The 18,233-nt window shown below is 45.8% G+C and overlaps 5 protein-coding genes across 5 annotated transcripts; 4 read left to right on the forward strand and 1 right to left on the reverse strand.

The window, feature by feature from the left end:
- Nucleotides 1-1,773: 1,773 nt before the first annotated feature.
- On the forward strand, nt 1,774-3,049 carry DFL_001350 (uncharacterized protein; the record flags this gene model as incomplete). The annotated part of the gene is made up of 3 exons (XM_067629959.1): nt 1,774-1,867; nt 1,955-2,027; nt 2,092-3,049. The coding sequence occupies 3 exons, from the start codon at nt 1,774-1,776 to the stop codon at nt 3,047-3,049; spliced, it is 1,125 nt and encodes a 374-aa protein (XP_067495928.1).
- A 426-nt stretch (nt 3,050-3,475) lies between these two features.
- Nucleotides 3,476-4,543, reverse strand: DFL_001351 (uncharacterized protein; the record flags this gene model as incomplete). The annotated part of the gene is made up of 1 exon (XM_067629960.1): nt 3,476-4,543. One exon carries the CDS (start codon nt 4,541-4,543, stop codon nt 3,476-3,478), a length of 1,068 nt encoding a protein of 355 aa, XP_067495929.1.
- A 4,353-nt stretch (nt 4,544-8,896) lies between these two features.
- Nucleotides 8,897-11,452, forward strand: DFL_001352 (uncharacterized protein; the record flags this gene model as incomplete). The annotated part of the gene is made up of 1 exon (XM_067629961.1): nt 8,897-11,452. The coding sequence occupies one exon, from the start codon at nt 8,897-8,899 to the stop codon at nt 11,450-11,452; it is 2,556 nt and encodes an 851-aa protein (XP_067495930.1).
- Nucleotides 11,453-12,673: 1,221 nt separating this feature from the next.
- Nucleotides 12,674-14,642, forward strand: DFL_001353 (uncharacterized protein; the record flags this gene model as incomplete). Its single annotated transcript, XM_067629962.1, has 2 exons — nt 12,674-14,456; nt 14,608-14,642. The coding sequence occupies 2 exons, from the start codon at nt 12,674-12,676 to the stop codon at nt 14,640-14,642; spliced, it is 1,818 nt and encodes a 605-aa protein (XP_067495931.1).
- A 2,205-nt stretch (nt 14,643-16,847) lies between these two features.
- Nucleotides 16,848-18,164, forward strand: DFL_001354 (uncharacterized protein; the record flags this gene model as incomplete). Its single annotated transcript, XM_067629963.1, has 3 exons — nt 16,848-16,989; nt 17,061-17,253; nt 17,306-18,164. 3 exons carry the CDS (start codon nt 16,848-16,850, stop codon nt 18,162-18,164), a joined length of 1,194 nt encoding a protein of 397 aa, XP_067495932.1.
- Between the last annotated feature and the right edge of the window lie 69 nt (nt 18,165-18,233).

An 18,233-nucleotide genomic window follows, 5' to 3' on the forward strand; every position in this document is an offset into this window, starting at 1 on the left:
ACTTGTGATATTCGAGTTCCTATAAATGGATCCTCTGTTAATGTTATAGCTGTTGTTCTTTCCGGTTCTACTTTTTGACCGGTTAGGTAGCCGTGGCGATTATGGACCTCTTGAAATGGCGTAAGGCTCCTGGGAGGCCGAAGACCCGCAATGAGGTCTATGGCTAAGTATATAGCCATACGGAATATGCTGATCAAACAACTGCCTTGCATTTTAATATCCCCGATTCATAAAAAACGGTTGAAATGGAAATATAACGCATAAAAACGAGTAATAATCCCCACATTCACGATCCTGTCGGCAGATGGAGAATATTTTCCAGAACGAGACACCGCTTTTCATACTCGGGTTGATACCATACGCTTATAGAAATACGAATATACCCATTTGGCAATAGTTTTTAGGTTGTTGCGTATTTGGAAATATTTCCCTATTTCTATATGTGATACGAGACAGGATGATTCCGATTGGGGTATACCTCGCGCGCGAGTGGACGGCCGCCACGCGAAGGAGATGTATATCATTCAACAGGACTACCTGCGAGTAAGCCCTCTGTTCTCACGAAATTGCTTTCGCTTAAATCCACCGAGACATTAGGCCCGTTATCATGAATGCTTTAAATTTCTTATTCGCAGGTATTCGAATATTCGTATGAACTAGCAACTCAAGGTGTTTCACTGCTAGTAAAAGCATCTCTACCTAGCCAAAACCAAATTTATGACGTCTATGTACGTATAAACTTAGGAATAAAGTTTCCAAAAACGAGGCTAGGGTGTGGCGATGCATCATAATTTATTCCTACTAGTATCGCTGTTGGGCTCAGAAATCGCATCCGCCGAATATACCCTTGGCGCTGCTGGGCACTCCACTTATAGGACCTCGCCTATTTTCCAGAAGTGCTATACCTAAATAGTTTTCTAGTTTATAGTTAAAGCCTAGTCTCGTGCCGTTAAAGCCACTCCTTGAATTCTCCACGATGGAAATTGAGCTTGTTATCGTAAAGTCCAATAGAATTTGTAAAATCGCCATTTCCATACGACAAAGTTTTCCATGCAAACAACTCCCAAGAGGAATTCGAGAAGAAAAGGGACCATACGAGCTAAAGAATGAATAGAGCTCGTAATTAGTCGCAGTCGATTCCTTCGTTAAATCGTCTTGCCGAGCAACTCTCGATTCGGCTATACAAAACGCTTTGCAGCCAACACAGAAATTGCAACCGAATCCGCGACGGAACGAAATCCCCGTTCGCTAGAGGAGTCTCTCCAGTTGACTAATGTTTCCCTGCGTGATCTTCATATGCATTATATATATTTCTTCTCTCGCTTTTAATACCGAGGGGAAGAAGAATGGGCAAGGATTTGCGATTCTTCAGGTGGCACTCCGTCGGTGCTGAATCTACCAAACAGCTCTCTACAGAGAATCGGGATGGGAGTTTTGCCCGAATGGTTTGAGCATTCGAATATTCGGATCGACAGACAAGAAAGCTGTTGAATTAACTATTTCGCCAATTACCGTATTCCTGGATATGGCTAACTATACAGATGCTACGATGAGATGGTTTTTCTCATATCCAGTCAATCCATGCGAACGCTCTAAGAAATAGAATTATAATGGATGGCCTATATATTTACAATGAACGCCTCCGATTTTTCGGGCACCTTCGGTCCTTTTCCTGAACTTAGAGAGAAATCTTTCATCTCGAAGGCTGGTTTGGTACCCATTAACTTGAGGAGGTAGGACTTGACAACTGACACCAGTCGCCCTCCGACAAATATGAAGTCCATTACTGCATTGATAATACTCGGCTTGGCGGCATCAGCCAATGCTGCCGCCTTCGCTAGTTGCAACCGTGATAATTGCTTTCGAGGTACCGAACTTGTTGATGGGTTTTGTGGTATTTTCAAGAACTACGCTAATTCAACCAATCTCATGTTGGAAACTTTTCTTTATATAGGTTTACTACGAAAGAAGTTCACAAACGAATGTTTGTCATATGCATCCGCAGCTAAAACCGCTCCTCCAACTTTGTTAGTACACATAAAAAATAGGATCCCCTCAAAAGATTGCTTCTAACTCTGGATCGCTTTCTAGCACATACACCCGAGATATATTGCAGCAGAAGCAGGTAATCATTACACCCACCGCTGTTGTCTTGTGCACAACGACATTGGGCGACCCAAAAGTTATCACGACGACAATATCCACCACAACAGTCGTTACCGTCGAATCTTCATCTACCACAGAAGCCGCAAAATTGGCAAAACGTACACATATACCGATTCCAGGCTATGCTTCGAGCGTTTGTACCGGCGATGTTGGTCGCCGATTTTTGAGCGCCTGCTCTTGCGTCGTCGCTGAACTTAACACTGAAGTCGTTCTGCCGGCCGTTACACCTTGTTCTACAACAATCACGAACACTATTACCAAATATCTTACGACCAGCCTGCCTATTCCTACTTCGACAATTACCGTCACTCCAGCATCCACGAAGACTGTCGTTGACGTCAAAAAAGTAGTCCAAACCGCTAGTCCAAAGGATCCAACTTTCAAAATCAAGTTCAAAGGTGGTATGCATGATGGCAGATACCTTTTCCCAGGCCCAATCTTCGATGAACAACCAGGAATCTATTACAGCATGTTCACACCAAACCGTGACGATGCCATCGACTTCAAGATCAATAAAGAAGGTGTCATATCTACAGTCAGTGGAGGACTAAATCTGACCTATTCTACCGACTTCGATGATGAAGCTCTGTATCCTCCAGAGAATGAGGGAGACCCACCAATTAAAGTTCCCAGTTTCGTCTTCCTTATGGCTGATACTGCCCAAGCTATTCCGGACTATAATTCATACCCCATCATTTGTAATCTGACTGGAACCGATAACCAACTTAAATGCGCCGCTGGAGCCAAGAGACTAGAGCCCGGATGGTATGCCTTTGGTATCGATGAAACAAATTATATTCCGACCTTGGGTATTAGTCAGCCGGGTTATGATTGGATGTATTGGCCAGGGCAGAAGGTTGAGCTTGCAGTTGAATGGAATTAGCTGTGGCAATTTCTTCGGCCTCTTCGTTTCAACTTTTTATATATGCATTTTGGATTCATTCCAATTTTGTTTACGGCCGTGTTTTGGGGTCTTCTTTAATTTGCATTGCGCGGAGCAGAAAATTCTTTTTTTTCAAGTAGTTTATGGTTCCTGTATATACATATGTACCAGTTGGCTAGCCTATACTGGAAGTTCTTGGAGTATTACGGAGTTAAAAGAGATCCGAAATAAATGTTAACAAAAACATTACCTTGTACAATGTTATCCTATCAAAGATTATTCCTTCATTCCCAAGATAACGATATCGACTGTCGTGCCATGTATCATTCTTAATTCCTTTGTAATTTCTGGGGGCTCGCATTGATCCCTTCGTAGTTCATCTAAGTAGATTTGATACTAGACTAGGGGTGGATATGAATTCGCAAGTCACAGAATAACCCATTCATAGCCTTCTGCCATCTTCGCAACTTCATCGCTCGGTACATCCAAATTGTCCAATATATCTGGATCCTCCCGGAACCGTTCGGAATTCAGTGTATGCATAATCGTCCTTCGAATATCCCTCTCGATTACGACCACACCTTCCAGACGGGGCTGTTCAATATTGACCTCCAACGTCCGTGAGAGATAACGGGGGGCGGCTGCGAGAGCCTTCTCCTTCTCGGCTTTCGAGCCACTCTTCGTGGCACCTATCGCAGCAGAGGACACAGCGGGAATATATATAGCTTGAACGGCTGGCTGTTGCAATGAGCCGTCAAAGTTAAGACCTCGGACAAGAAGACGTCTGGTATCACCACTCAGGACGTTGAAGAGTGTATCGTGGATTAAATCAGCACTCTCAACATCCGCAGAATTGCTGATACATAACAAACGCATCAACGCCCGGTGGATAGGGTCGCTGACGTCTAACTCCTGGCCTTTCTCCCATCCAACGTTGACTAAGTGTTCCACCCTCCTCGTCAGATTCACATCGTACCCTTCGCGAATCCCCAGTTTACCCTCGGTTATACCAATGGAAACGTCGTACATGTTTTTGAACGCCTGGAAAACTGGCTCCATGAGCTTTTTGCCACAGGTAAGGTCCACATGTCCTCCTGCTCCTGCTATATCGAGAAGCTGTTCCATAAATCGAACGTCAAAGGCACGAGTATGTCCTTTCATAGTTTTTAGGCAAAACAAGCAAGCTGGTACATTCTCCGCCTGGGCTAATTGGCTGAAATTGAACTCCGCCCCGAGTTTAATTCCCAGAACCACATCTGTTCTATGGCAAGGCGAGAGCTTTGCAAATGAGGGAACGAGATAAGCATGATTTCTGACAACTTGATAGAGGATCATGTCATGGTTAAGTCTGGAGATGTCGATATTTGTGATGCGCTGATATTCAGTTATTAGGGTTTCAGACTTTCCAAGGCCGTTGATGAGTATGGAAGTAACGAGCGAGTAAACGTCGTCACAACTGCGATTATCGATGCCGTTGTGAAAGAAAGTGGACATCCAGTCAAAGGACTGACGTGTGAGTCTGATATGCGGTATTTGATTTCTAACAAAGGAATCGTAATCTTTATTATATGAATCCAGCGGAGGGAGAGCACGCTGACTAATGTCCGATTCACTTCGTCGAATTCGGTGCTGTACAGCTGCGTAGAGGGAGAAAGACTGCTTGGACGTTCACATGTTGGACCTGGGACTGACTAGGCGGTTTTGAGCTATTCAAGTTCTCTAGAGCACTCGTCTTTAATGAGCTCTAGGAATTCGTCTGTAGGAAAATTGAAGAAGATACCATCTTCGATCACCAGTTTGAGAGTAGAACGCTGTTCGTGCTGGGTAACCATGCCGATCGACTGATCATGAACTGAGCATCTGACGTGGTAAGAAGACATGAGTGGCGGGAGGAATATTTATATTTTGCAACCTGCAAAATTTATATATCCTCTGATATGTAGTAGCCTCGAAAAAACTAGAGTTAGCTTTGAAAATTTGGCAGCTTAAAGTTCTGAACCTCGAAGCTAATTTTGGCCGGGCGCTAATGCATGTGGAGTTGGCGTCGTAGCAGCATGTCACGCGATTGGTCGGTGATTTGGATTGGCTTTCTGCTACCAAGATATCACGGGTCTAGCTATATCCCTGATTATAGATTGAAAGTAGATCCAGCAGTTATCTTGATTTTATACGAAGATAAAAACACAAGGATCCTAGATCTAGAATAGTCAACATAGCTGCTTTCCAGACTCGTCCTATTTACATTATTTTGAACTCTCGATCTTTAGCAAGATTAAATATTGAGCTTGTAGTCTATTCCCTAGTATGTCTTCCACCTTATAAGAGCTTAGTCCTGTGAAAAACTCTTGATATGGAAGTTAGTACTAGTAGCCTATAGAATGCACGTGTTCAGCGTTAATATTCATCATAAGACAAAGTATTGTTGAATTCATAACGAACGACGCAATTACAAACAGCAGAATTGAACATTAATACTACAAAAGAAAAACGTAGCACCAATCCATACTACATCAAATACTATATTCCGACTAATTCGAAAAGTACACCATCCCAAATGCATTATAAAACACTCGTTATAGTCGCTCGAACCACTACTGAAGCTGCCACCCATCCCACCCATTCCAACAATGCTGGAAATTCGCAACCAATTCATAAGTAGCCTGCTAAACGACGATGCACTATCTGCGGTTACTTTCTCAATAGCCCGTCAGTTAGAGGAAGATATTATGCCTTGTCTTGAAGGTGAATCTGGATAAAACTTTCCATCAGGAATGGATTCCGCTTGCTGGATTAGATACGACGGCGAGAATTGAGAGGGCTCTAACCGTACAGAAGATAACTCGAACTCTAATAGCGAAGAAGAATTTGGTAATAACGGTATGATTGAGTCATGACGCACTGGTGTCTCTCTTCCAGAAACACAGCCGAAGATACCAGCTATCAACCAGTTCCCACATCTACGGAGTGATAGCCTTAGCCGTCGAGGATTTGTCGATGACAGTGTTAGTAACGTTGGAAGCACATTAGTTGGAAGCTTAACTACAGCATACGGGATTAAAAAGGCTGGCCAACCCTCAGAGCAGGGTACGAGGCCAATGAGGCTTGAATATTATCCGTTAGAAAAAAGAAAGAGGCGGGCAAGAAATTAGAAGTTTGAAAGCAGAAGTTGAAGCAGCTGTAAGTTTCATATCTCTCCCATTCTCTTTTCCACACGCCGGGAAAACTTTTATTAACTAAACACGATTTACAGCATTCAAAACTCTATCCTTCCAAACAGTCCTCCAGCAAACCTCCCAACGCTTCGTAGACGCTCAAAACCAAAACGAGAAGCTACAAAGACAAGGCGCAGACCTAAGAGATCACCAAAACTCATCTACAATGCATTAGCAGCCTCTAACGAGCGTGAAGCAAGCTCACCTTACGTCTCAAAAAACGTAGAGGGTAGTCGCAATGGTCAAGTATTGGAAGGTGTTACGGCGATGGCTTATAAAGATAGTATTAATTATATAATAGAGGAGTATACTCGGCTCAAGACGCAGGCTAGGTCCCTCGCACGAGGGTTGGCTGGTAGAGAAGAGGAAGTTCAGTTGCTTATCGAAGAACTGGAGAAATAGAAGGATATATATAGAGCAGCTGAGAGAGTGAGTACGGAGAATGGAAGAGGTGAAAGAACAGGTCGAGAGGTATTGACAGATAAATCAGGATGGCTGCGAAGCTGGAATGGTGGAGGAGGTTCATTTTGGGTTAGTAAATGCAGGAGAACTTACTGCTAGAGCTACTAGGAGTTGAAGGGTCTGTGGTAGTTAACGTATGCATCGTCTCTTTGGTGGACATTGAATCTCTCTTTGTTGTGGTCGAGGAACCAGAAGAGTTACACTCTCCTGGCAAGGCATCTCTGTAAATGTTACCACCATACCGATCAATACCATAGATGATGCCCCGATGAGATGGTTTCTTTGCCCCATGTAAAACTGTGATCTACCGTAGAAGTCTGTGAGTGGCTATTGGAAGCCGCGAGAATCTCATGTTCCGAGGGGTAGAAGGTGCACAGGCTGGTGTTTATTTTGAGATCAGGACATGGGGTTTTGAGAGTAGCTGTTGGGTTCCTTAGCCTCATGAGAGGTGCAGACCGAGTAGGCTGAGGATTTATCTGAAAGGCGGAGGAAAGTCGACCTAAACCAGTTGATAACGGGCTGAAAGTCCGGAGGGAATCCAGATGATATGGCATAACTTGGTTGTCGGAAGATGGTATAGAAGGAGCCGATGACGGCCGTTCGAAAGACAGCAGATGAACATCGGATTCTGTTCGAGAGATACCCGCCGGTGCTTTACACTGTGTATGGCTCACACCATTATTCAACGGTGGGACGTCGACGTTTCCGTGCAAGTCGATTCCGCATAGTTTTCTGTTAATATCACGGATTATACCCTTGTTCAAAGGAGCCTTCGAAGTTGATTAATCCCTCGGGGTTTCCACCAGACCGAAGACCAGTGCCCTGCTTTGATCCAGCGGGCTCATTGGCTTCTTGCTGTCCTTCTTGCTGTTGTTTTCGTTTTCTGTCTTTCTTTCTACGTTTCCCCCACCTCCGGCTTAATGAGACCATTGTGACTCATCCATGCTAACCGTAGAACTTTCGAAGTCTCCAGATGTAATAATTCCACTTTCTTTGTCGGATATATCTTCCTAGTCGGTGTTTTTTTTGGGTAGCTTTGCGGTTGAAAACCAATCATATGAGTAGCTTGAAGAATGCCCAGGTTTCAGTGACGGATATGAGAAGATTAACGGTGCGGAACATCATCAAGGAGTGTCATCTTTAAATAGCTTCCATCCAGAAAATAGCGGAATTGACGGCGGATAGTATAAATAAAGACCAAGTCCGCAAGATATCTCTTTATATAAGTGCCAGTATAACGTTTTTCTGGAGGGTCACCGTGTCTATCACCCTGTCGCTTAGATAACCATCAAATATAAACAACCACATTTTGGACCTTTAATAGTATGACAGACAGCAATCATTCTACGACGTCCAAATGTGGTATAAATTAAGACAATATAGCGTCTTCCAACATACCTCAACTCCACATATCATAGCAGCATCGCATTCATTCCTCATTCCGGTATCGAGAGCCACATAGCAAGAGCTTCCTGACCGAGAGTACTTGGTTTCGCCTTTGTCATTAAAGGACTAAGTTCCGGATGCGTACTTGATATCGGTATCATGACATCGAACTCGCTAAGTGTATTCGCATATCCCATGATTGTACCCTGCAGAAGATTGAGGTTAGTCCTTTCATTTTATATCAAATACCAAACTCTAACAATTTGAAAAGCGAGATAAAGTTGCAGAAACTTATAAGAAACATCTACTTACACGATTCTTCCATGATACATTGGTGATAAGACATAACTATATACCCTTAGTTGGACTCCAACTATATTTGTCCGATTGAAAAGTTGAAGACCCCCCTCCGCAAATAGCTTGCCTGCTAATTTGCTGAGCGCATCCATTTTCTACATCCATCCATCCATTGTTACAGACGCTCTTACCGTCACACTGACTTCCAAATGTTTCCTTTCCAAACGATCGAGTTCTCTTCTCTCTCTTTGCTCTTCTTCACCATCTGTGTCTATCTTTGGGTCAATCGCGACTAATAGTCGAACGAACAGACGAGCCGAGCCTCGAAAGAGTTGTTGGAATCATCTCGTCCATGGTAACCTTTCTCTCGCATCGTATCAAAAACTTTTGATACATTTGTTGTCCGATTAGAAAGGATTGGTAAGTGTAAAACCCAAATATCAATTCCACGTATTGATCATGCTAATCCATCTTATGGCCTTTAAAAAGGATGAGGCGAACTCCAGTTGTAACCTCCACTACCCCTAAGGAAGGTATTCCTGCTCCTTCCACAGGAATCCCTCCCGCCCCGTTCATGCCACAGGCTTTTTACCCCATGCCTCCGAACGCTGGTTCCGCAGGCAGTCAGGGATTTACTCCGTATCAGAATCCTCTACCTCCGAATGCTAGTCCTGATACCAACCAAGGATTTGTTCATTATCAAAATCCTCTGCCTCCGAATTTTGGTCGTGCAGCCAGTGATGGATTTGTTCAGTATCAAAATCCCACGCTTTTTAATGCTGGTGGTGGTCCTGTAGCCAATCAGGAATTTTTTCATTCGCAAAACCCTAGTCCTATTCAATTTGATACATCGTCAGCCAATATTCAAGAGGCTCCAGTTGTCCCACGTGTCCCCGGCGCAGGAAATACAACGCGAGGTATCAAGGAATTGGCTAGCGAAATACTCAAGTTCGATGAGACAAAAAGAAGCCACTTACTCGACCTTCTACAAAGGCAGCAGAAGAAGAAAGAAGAAGAGGCTACCAGCTCCAGAGTAGCCCAGCAAAGTCCCAATATGGTTGCAAGCGGAGCCTCTGCCCTATCCGTATTTGGTATCAGTAGCTTTGGGGGTCAATCCCCTAGTGGAGGAGGGTTTGCGGTTCCATCAAACCCTCAACTCGACGTTGTTGCTGAGCCTAGACGTACTGCACTGCTGCCAACGAAATACCAGCTCCCAGGGCAAAATATTGCATCTTCTGCTCCTATATACCTTCCACCACTACCTCGTATCTCGTTGCCTGCTCCACCTCAACTTCTATCAAAGTCACCTACAGAACTCTCTCACAAAACCCATCCATCCATATCTGCAAACTTACCTACCACTATCGAGTTGACCCAAGGACCTACTAGAGGCCTTCCAGTTGTTGAAACTCTGGGAGAAGCTGCTCCTGAAGCTGAACTCGTTACTGAAGCTAAATCCGTTGCTGAAGTCGAACTTATTGGTGCTAAGGAGGCTTCGAAGCTACCTCCCAAAGATCATCTCAAGACATCTGAAAAATCACTAGCAACTATCGAACCCATCCAAAACATCGCAAGAACCTCTCTTGAAGCTACAGACGAAGCAAAAAACAGTATCATCAAATGCTTGATATCTCTAGAACTTAAAGATAAAAACGGAAGATTATTACCTGCTCGTGGTCACTCCTTTCTTAAGAGAGCCGACGTAAACGAACCCCCTCTGCCACCGGTCCGAACAACGCCAGAATACCGGGCTAGTATTCGTTCAAAACCCTCGCAAGCTCTTAATTCCAGAGCTAGAGTTCATCAAAATACTTCACGTCCGCTGCAAACGCTTCCTTCTAACTTACAACTCTCAGGAGAAATACGTAGCGTCTCGCCTTCTTCAGAAGAGAGGTTATCTAAAAACACACCAGAAGAAGACCAAGAGGAAAACCCACCTGCTCAACAGTTCAGATTCGGTAACTCTGACGCTTCATTTTTCCACAGAATGCACGACCAGTTTTCATCAAAGGACCCTTTAAACATGGGGAACAATAAGAGAAAAGGAGAGAACGAGAAAGGGAAGGGAAAGGCCAAGGCTCCTGAAGAACGCCTTGATGGCGGAAAGCTTGATGATAGGTACGATTGGTACCAAGTGGATGTGGAGGCAGTAATGGGAAGGGCTCAACCTCCTCGCCCTCCCTCCAAGTTTCTTCAATCGGCGCAAGTCGTCAACCCAAGGGAAGATTCTAATCCTGAGGACACCTGTCTTGAGTCTAGTGGCAACCCCGAGCTTGAGCTCACTAAGATTTGGATGAAGGATATGAAAGAACAGACCGATGCCTTGACGGATGATTTTCCAGCTGGACCGCGCATCGTTAGTGATGCTCCCCCTATCCCTCTTGGTATTGGAGGCCGCTCCGCCCCCGACCTTTCTCTCGAAGGGTTGAACATCGGCTCCAGCTCGGAGCCAACACAACTCTACCCGCAACCAGAGGAAAATATCTGTCCCAATGGAAAGGACTGCCCATTCTTCGATTTCCATCACGAACGAGCCAAAGCGGTGGAAATGTTGTTTCGAACCCATCCCATCGAGGTTGGGCAGATCGGATTCCGCCCATGGTTGCTATATGACTTTTTCGGCGTCGGGGAGTTCGTCCCAAACCCCCAAGGCCCTATTGCCGAGCCCACGCCCGGTCACCCCTTCTTCGAATATACCTTTGACAAAATTAACGAGAACAAAGGTGGGCCCAGGACCCAGGAAGAGGTCGACAAGTACTGGGAGGACCGTTGGGCTCAGGAGATTGCCGAGTCCAGCCCGAACTCCAGGCTAGAGGACCGATACTTTAAGGTCCCAATCCTTGGGCTGATGGGAAGCCCATCTACCAGCGACGGTGACGCTGGTGGTGAACCCGGCAGGCGGGCCCACAAGAGGGCTCGCCTAACCGATGACTCGTGGGTGGACGAGTTCGTCAACTGGGGGGAGGACGTGGAGGAAGGCGAGGAAGAGGAAGAGGAGGAGGATCAGGAGGAGGATCAGGAGGAGCAAGGGCCGGGTGGGACCTGAATATTCTTCGTGTGCTCTCAACGAGAGCTTTCTACTTTCCTTGTAACGCTAGCCGTTTCTATCGACCACTTTCTTTTGTAAATACTATTACTACCAATACCACTAATACTACTGCCGCTGCCGCTGTTGCCGCTACTACTGCCTTCCTTTATTATTTCGCTCCCTGGGACATATTCCGTGCCGGCCTCGATGTTCCTGAACATCCTATCCCAGGGTCCGGTGTTTCTTATACAATTAGTGCGTATACGTACTACTGCCCTCCCTTCTTTTTAATCCTCGACTCCCTAAAGTGCTCTAGCGCCTATTACCACTAGTAGTACATACTCAAGTAGATAGTCGGTATATCCCCTTCTCCATGACAATAGCGAGCGACATGGTAACCATTCCTTCTTTGCGTGATGTAACTTCCGAAACTACCTAGTTACTATCATGGACTCCCCCTCTCCCGTCTTCATCGCCCAACGCCCCAAAGTATTCCCAATCTCATTACAACAGCACTTTAGCACATATATACATCCCGTAACCCATTAATACATTAAGAATGGGATTCTCTCCAAAATATATTCGCCGTGTTCTATGGTCTGCCCGTTAATTTTGACTACGCGGCTCCCCAAATTCTAAAATACTTCCTACGATTAGTAGTAAAGAGATTCCTTAGCATCGTAATATAATGAGGATGGAATTTCTGCCAAGTGTATCTGGCGTAGTCTTAAATACATGCTCGTGAAGTGCGTGCAAATAGTTTTCCGGCCTCGAAGGAAACATTCGAAATACTGAGATATAAAAATGTGTTGTTTGGGTGGTCTCCTTTCCAGCCTTCCCCTTTCCAGCAAACTGTTTACTCGTCATCACCCGATCGAAATTCTTTTCCGCCCCTCCAAACCAATCAATCAGCCGATCTGTCAGAACCTGTCATAGTCCCGGCAGAACTGATCCTCATCCATCGCCATCGCATTCCCGGCTTTATTTCTAATTCTCCTCCTTTATTTATATCTAATAATTAACGCCAACGATCTTTTCGCCATCATTCAGCCTCGTCTCGTCTCTCTGGAGGGATCCGGAAAACTCTCCTGTCAAACCGACCGGGACGGGGCGTACGTACGTCAAACACACTTAAAAATCACGAATTAATTTTTTATCCAAGGATCCATCCAAAAGCTAAAAATCCGCGACACCGTCCCCCGTCGCACACACTCGCCACTTTCATCATCCAAAAAAACAATGTCTACGCCATCATCGCCACTCAGTATGGATGCCAAAACAAAATTTCAACAGCTATGGGCTCAGTTTGGTTCTGCATTTATGGAAGAACCCATGCTTCGCGACCATTCCAAACGCGTCGAGGACCTTGTTCGCGAAAATGAGCGCCTTCGTTTGGAAATCTCTTCGGCTAAAGCTGAACAGACGAAACAATCGTCGGAGTATAGGCTTACTGCTGAGGAGCTTGAGAGCTTGAGAGAGGAAGTTAACCAAGAAGTAAAAAGTGGAATGGAGAGAGTTCAAGAGAGGAATGCAGCTCTCGCAAGAAAAGAAAAAGAAGTTGTTGTTTTAAGAAGGGAGATTAAAGGACGAGAAGTCATTTGGGCACAGGAGAGGCAGAAGTATAAACACACGATCCGACTCTTGAGAGATGAGTTGGAGAGTCAGAATATTGCACACGATAGACTCAGGAAGAATGTTGCAGTTCTAACTGGCGATTATGATGCTAGCGGGGATGAGTATGATGAAGAAGAGGAAGAGGAGCTGGCCAATCAGGCCGAGTTGCAGTTACAGGCTGAGAGGAGCTTACAAGCTGGTGCGTCTTATAGGAGAGCTAGCAGGCGTTTACAAGTCGAGGAGACTCCTGGTGTTGAAGAAGCTGATCGTCACAATGTGGAACCCGAGGAAGAAGAGGAGGAGTACGAATACTACGAGGCGGAGAATGGAGAGGGTGCAGGGCAGGCTGGATTGGAAGGCGACGAAGAAGAAGAGGAGGAAGCCGAACACCAACTTGAGGAAGAGGCAGGTATCGAGCACGATGAAAACGACGTTGAACCCGAGGAGGAGGAGGAGGAGGAGGAGGAGGAGGCCGAAGCTCCGGAGGAAGCTAAGGCCGAAGAACCCGCGGAACCTGAGCAGCCTCTTCGACGCTCTACTAGGATACGACACTCTGAAGCAACAGCTACGGTCGAGCCCATCAACGGCAATGAAACCGTCGAGCTAACCGGTACCAAACGTGGACGCGATCAATCCAGCGATAGAGCAACCGTCGATGGTGTTAACGGAATCCCCGACCGCCAGACGGAATACAACGGTGTACCTCCGACTCAGGCGGAGGCTACAGAGGCCTCGGATAGTGCGGAGCGCCCTGCGAAGCGCACACGGCGCCAGACAGAGCGGTATAGCAATGCTCTAGAATCAAACAAGAACTTTGCTAAAATTATGACCCCACCAGCCACCTCTCCTCCGTTTCTTCCATCCGTTCTACCGCGTAGGCGATCCCCTGCTCGAAAGCCCACTGCTCTCTCGCAAACCTCCACCCCTGTCAACCGTCGCGCGCCCAAGCGAGGTGCAGCAGCGGCAGCACAAGCAGCCGTCCAACCATCCCCTGCGAGCGCCCCTCCAAAACTCAAGGCTGCACGTGGTAAATCTCCAACAAAAGGCTCTGCAAAATCTCCAGCAAAGGCTTCAGTAAAAACCCCAGGAAAGACCCCGGGAAAGGGTCCCAAGCCACCGGTACAATCCGTGAAATCCCCACGAGCCACCAAGAAGTCTCAACAAAAATCACCCTGGGCAGCCTATCCTAAAAAGATGTTCGAATTCACACTCGTCTCTGGCTTCAAACACGGCCGCAGTCTTTTAGTCGACGACGAGGAAATTCGTGAGCAGATGGAAGGGCTTCTACCCAGAACAACGGATCGTATTCGCGAGGTCGCGGTTACGCCGGGCTTCTGGCGGTCCTACGCCCACAAGCGCAATCTTCAACGAAGGGAACAGGGTTTGAGTCCGCATTGTGCCTTTACTAGTCAGTATCCGCTCGATAGCGAGGAAGTTGAGACAGAGAATCAGTGGGTCGATGGGGAAGACTTTGCCTGCTCGAATTGCATCAAAGAAGGGATTGTTTGCTTCACGGTCGGCGATAGGCTAGATACAGAAAAATACGGGGCGGTCTATAGGCCCCCAAGAGATCTTAATCGTCCTGACCTATTAACTTCGATAGATGCTTGGGGCTTTTGCTTGGCAGGTGTGGTCCCAGACGTGATTTTACGTCATGTTTATGGTTTTTGCTTCATGGGGTTTTCTAGACCCTTTCCTTTACCCTTAAGCCCTTTTTCGTTGTGTCATGAGCGTATTTGATGAATGCAGTATTCTTTTCAACATCCCACCCCTCACTCTTTCACCCTTCACCATTACCTTTTTTATGCCCCTTCTTCAGTGTATAAACATTGGCTTTTCTCAGCCCCTTTACAATTGTCGTAATACGATTGATGCGTGTACTCCCCATAACTTACCCTTCCTCCTGCTCCCTCGACTGCTTTATAGCCTGTTCTGTATGCCTGGCACTAGCGTGTATCTGCATTACGTTTTCTCTACGCGTTTTTTTGTCCCTCTTGTCGACGTCTGGTCAACTGGCTTTTGTGATGGTGACGGTTGATGCTTGATAGCAAGGGGTTAATATTATGATGGTGTTATTTTTTATTTGGTGCGATATGGGGATGGATGTGGAAGACGGTTCTGCTTGTATGGCTAGCTATTGTGGAAATGGAGATTTATTATAACATATGAGGATGAAGTATATTCACGAATGTATCCGTGACTTGAATCGAAGAATTATAACGAGGAGTTGTGCTGTTCTTCCTCTGCAGCTATATGTAGATCATGACACAATGTAGTTTTGAAGTTACAAGGTTTCCTTTTCACGTTGGTTAGGCAATTTTTCGCGTGAAGCTTGGCGTGATGGAAGGCTTTGTGCGACCGACACGATCTCGCGTGGTTGCGCGTTTTTTTGAATATGGACGGTTTAGGATGATTACCGGATGTGGAATGGGTGGAAATACAACAGGGAACGCATTTTTGTGGAGATTGGGATAATTTTGGCTCATGCCTCGAGAACAAGACGAGGTTCGGGACAGGCACGATATTAGTTCTAGACCTATATAGCAGAAACTCAACCATCCATGGATTTTGGATTTAAGATCCCGATTTTAAGATTCAAGTTTTCTGGCAAACTGTAGATATTTAAATTGTGGTTTTTAGAATTGCGAGTGTTGTTAACATGTTGGGTTTCCGAGGTATGTACACCCAGCAGATTGACACTTATAATTAGCATTACTAACCGGAAACAAATAATATTTCCGCACTATCAAGAGATCTACAGGGGACTTCGAGGTATCCCCATCTTTAATATATACTCATTAGACGCACGCTACATTATCGATAAGACCCCTTGATCATATGACGCATAGAGGCTATGACACCATTGAGGGCATGGCGAAATATTCTTCCTTTTAAGCTTTTCTTGGCCAACACAATGCATCCATGGGCCACGCGAAAAAAAGTCTTATGCCCGAAATCTTGCATCGATCTAATAGACACCCTCGTCCATTCACGCATCTATCTCGCAGGAATCATACTACTGTGTATCTATCGGAAAATTTTACCATTTTTCTCACAACACCAAAGTCCCGCCAACAGCGGAGCTTGGCTCCTTTATCCCTGACGTATCCCTGTGACCCACCATTCCCCATTAGGACACAAGAGCGGTATTTGACCAATCATCACGACTGGACCTAAACTGTTCTACCAGGATAGCATCGACACTGACGGATTTCAAACGCGTGGGGCCACCAGCAATCTTCGGACCGTTTTCTCCGCATAGGGGTACCGAACATTAGCACTTTGACAAGACCAAACAGCCTAATACTGCCAAGCGACAAAAAGCTCCCCACTTCCATTATCCCATAATCTTATATGAGTACTGTGTATATGAGTATATTTAAGACTTGCCCCCTCAGCCGGGCCAAGGATTTCAGGATCGAGATTTGTCCGTCTACTGGGGTTACGAAATCCGGTAACGTGTGTGACTGGTGGAAGTTTTGGGAAACTTCAAGCAGCCCCACACGCATGGCGAGTTTTGGCAAAAGCTTCGTTTGTGCGCCAAGGTTAGGAGCGATATATGGAACCATGGGATTTGAATGGCAGGAGGAGGGATTGATCTTGAGAGAATTACGTTGCGGGGTTACTGTGGTTTACTTCTTTTAGGTTTATCTTGGCAAACGCCTGGAGAATCTAAACCCTATATAAGAGTCGAGTTCTTGGGCTTTTTGATAGTTTTTCATTCTGTATCGACAGCATCTTCCTTTCGTTTATAGTTTAATTTCAGTATAGCTCATTCTTCAGTGAAGAAGTGATAATAATGGTTACAAAGGTTCTTCTCGGCCTCGCCCTCGCGGCGGCGGTTAATGCGCAGGCTCAGCCGTATGCCCAATGCGGCGGTACAGGGTTCACGGGGTCTACCACTTGCGTATCGGGATGGACTTGTGTTTATAGCAATGAATGTGAGTTCAATTTGCAATTCTTGTATTGATTGGGAGGGGGGAAGGAATGATTCTGATGATATTGTGAATAGGGTACTCTCAATGCCTTCAGTCGACCGGAACGACTGCTGCGACAACCACATCCACAAAGACGACGACGAAGTCGACTACTACATCGACCAAAACTACCGCTACCACCACTAAGGCTAGCACAACGCTCGCTACATCGACTACTAAGACGAGTTTGCAGCCAGCAGCTAGTGGTTCTTGCATTGCCCAGTGCACGTATGTTTCCCCCCACCTAACATTCATATAACATACCTAACAACCTGCATAGTGTCGGGTATTGCACCCTAAACGGTGGAACTACCGGCGGCGTCGGCGGCACCGTAACCACAGTCAGCACCCTCGAGGCCCTCGTCTCCGCCCTAAACAACGATAACCCAAAGATCGTCTACATCTCCGGCACCATCAGCGGCAATCAACAAGTCGACGTCGGTTCCAACACGCACGTAATCGGAAAATCCGGTTCCCAACTAATCGGCGTCGGATTCCGCGCCTGGCGTCGCAAAAACATCATCTTCTCAAACCTCAAGATCTCAAAATGCCTTGCTCCTATCGATAACATCCTTATTCAAGAGACTACAAATGTTCTTGTTGACCATTGCGATCTTTCGTCTGATCAGGATCATGATAAAGATTATTATGATGGCGCACTGGATATGTCTCACGCCACTGACTTCGTTACCGTTTCAAATACCTTTATCCACGACCACTATAAATGCTCCTTAATCGGCCACTCCGACAACAACGCTGCCGAAGATACCGGTCATCTACGAGTGACCTACCTCCGTAACCGCTGGTCAGGTTGTAACTCCCGTCAACCTTCCGTTCGATTTGGAACAGTCCATGTTGTTAACAATTACTTTGAAAACTCCTCGTTGGGGTATACATCCCGTATGGGAGCTCAGATGTTGGTGGAATATTCGAAGTGGGTTAATGTTGCTTCGATTGATTATGAGGAATCGAAGGCTACGGGGTATGTGGTTACTAGAGGGAACGATTATGGAACGGGGAAGACACCGATTTTGCCAGTGGGGACGTTGAGCAGTGTGCCTTATTCTTATAGTACGCTTGCGGTTGGGGATGTGGATTCTTATACTTCGGCGAATGCGGGCCAGAGGTTGAGTTGTTAGAGGCCAGGGAAGGGTTTTAGAAAATGTATATATCAGGAAAGAGTGAGTCTGTATATATTTGTTTTAGTA

This window comes from Arthrobotrys flagrans (assembly GCF_004000055.1).
Source record: "Arthrobotrys flagrans strain CBS H-5679 chromosome Unknown unitig_15, whole genome shotgun sequence".
In the NCBI taxonomy this organism is placed as follows: Eukaryota; Fungi; Ascomycota; class Orbiliomycetes; order Orbiliales; family Orbiliaceae; genus Arthrobotrys; species Arthrobotrys flagrans.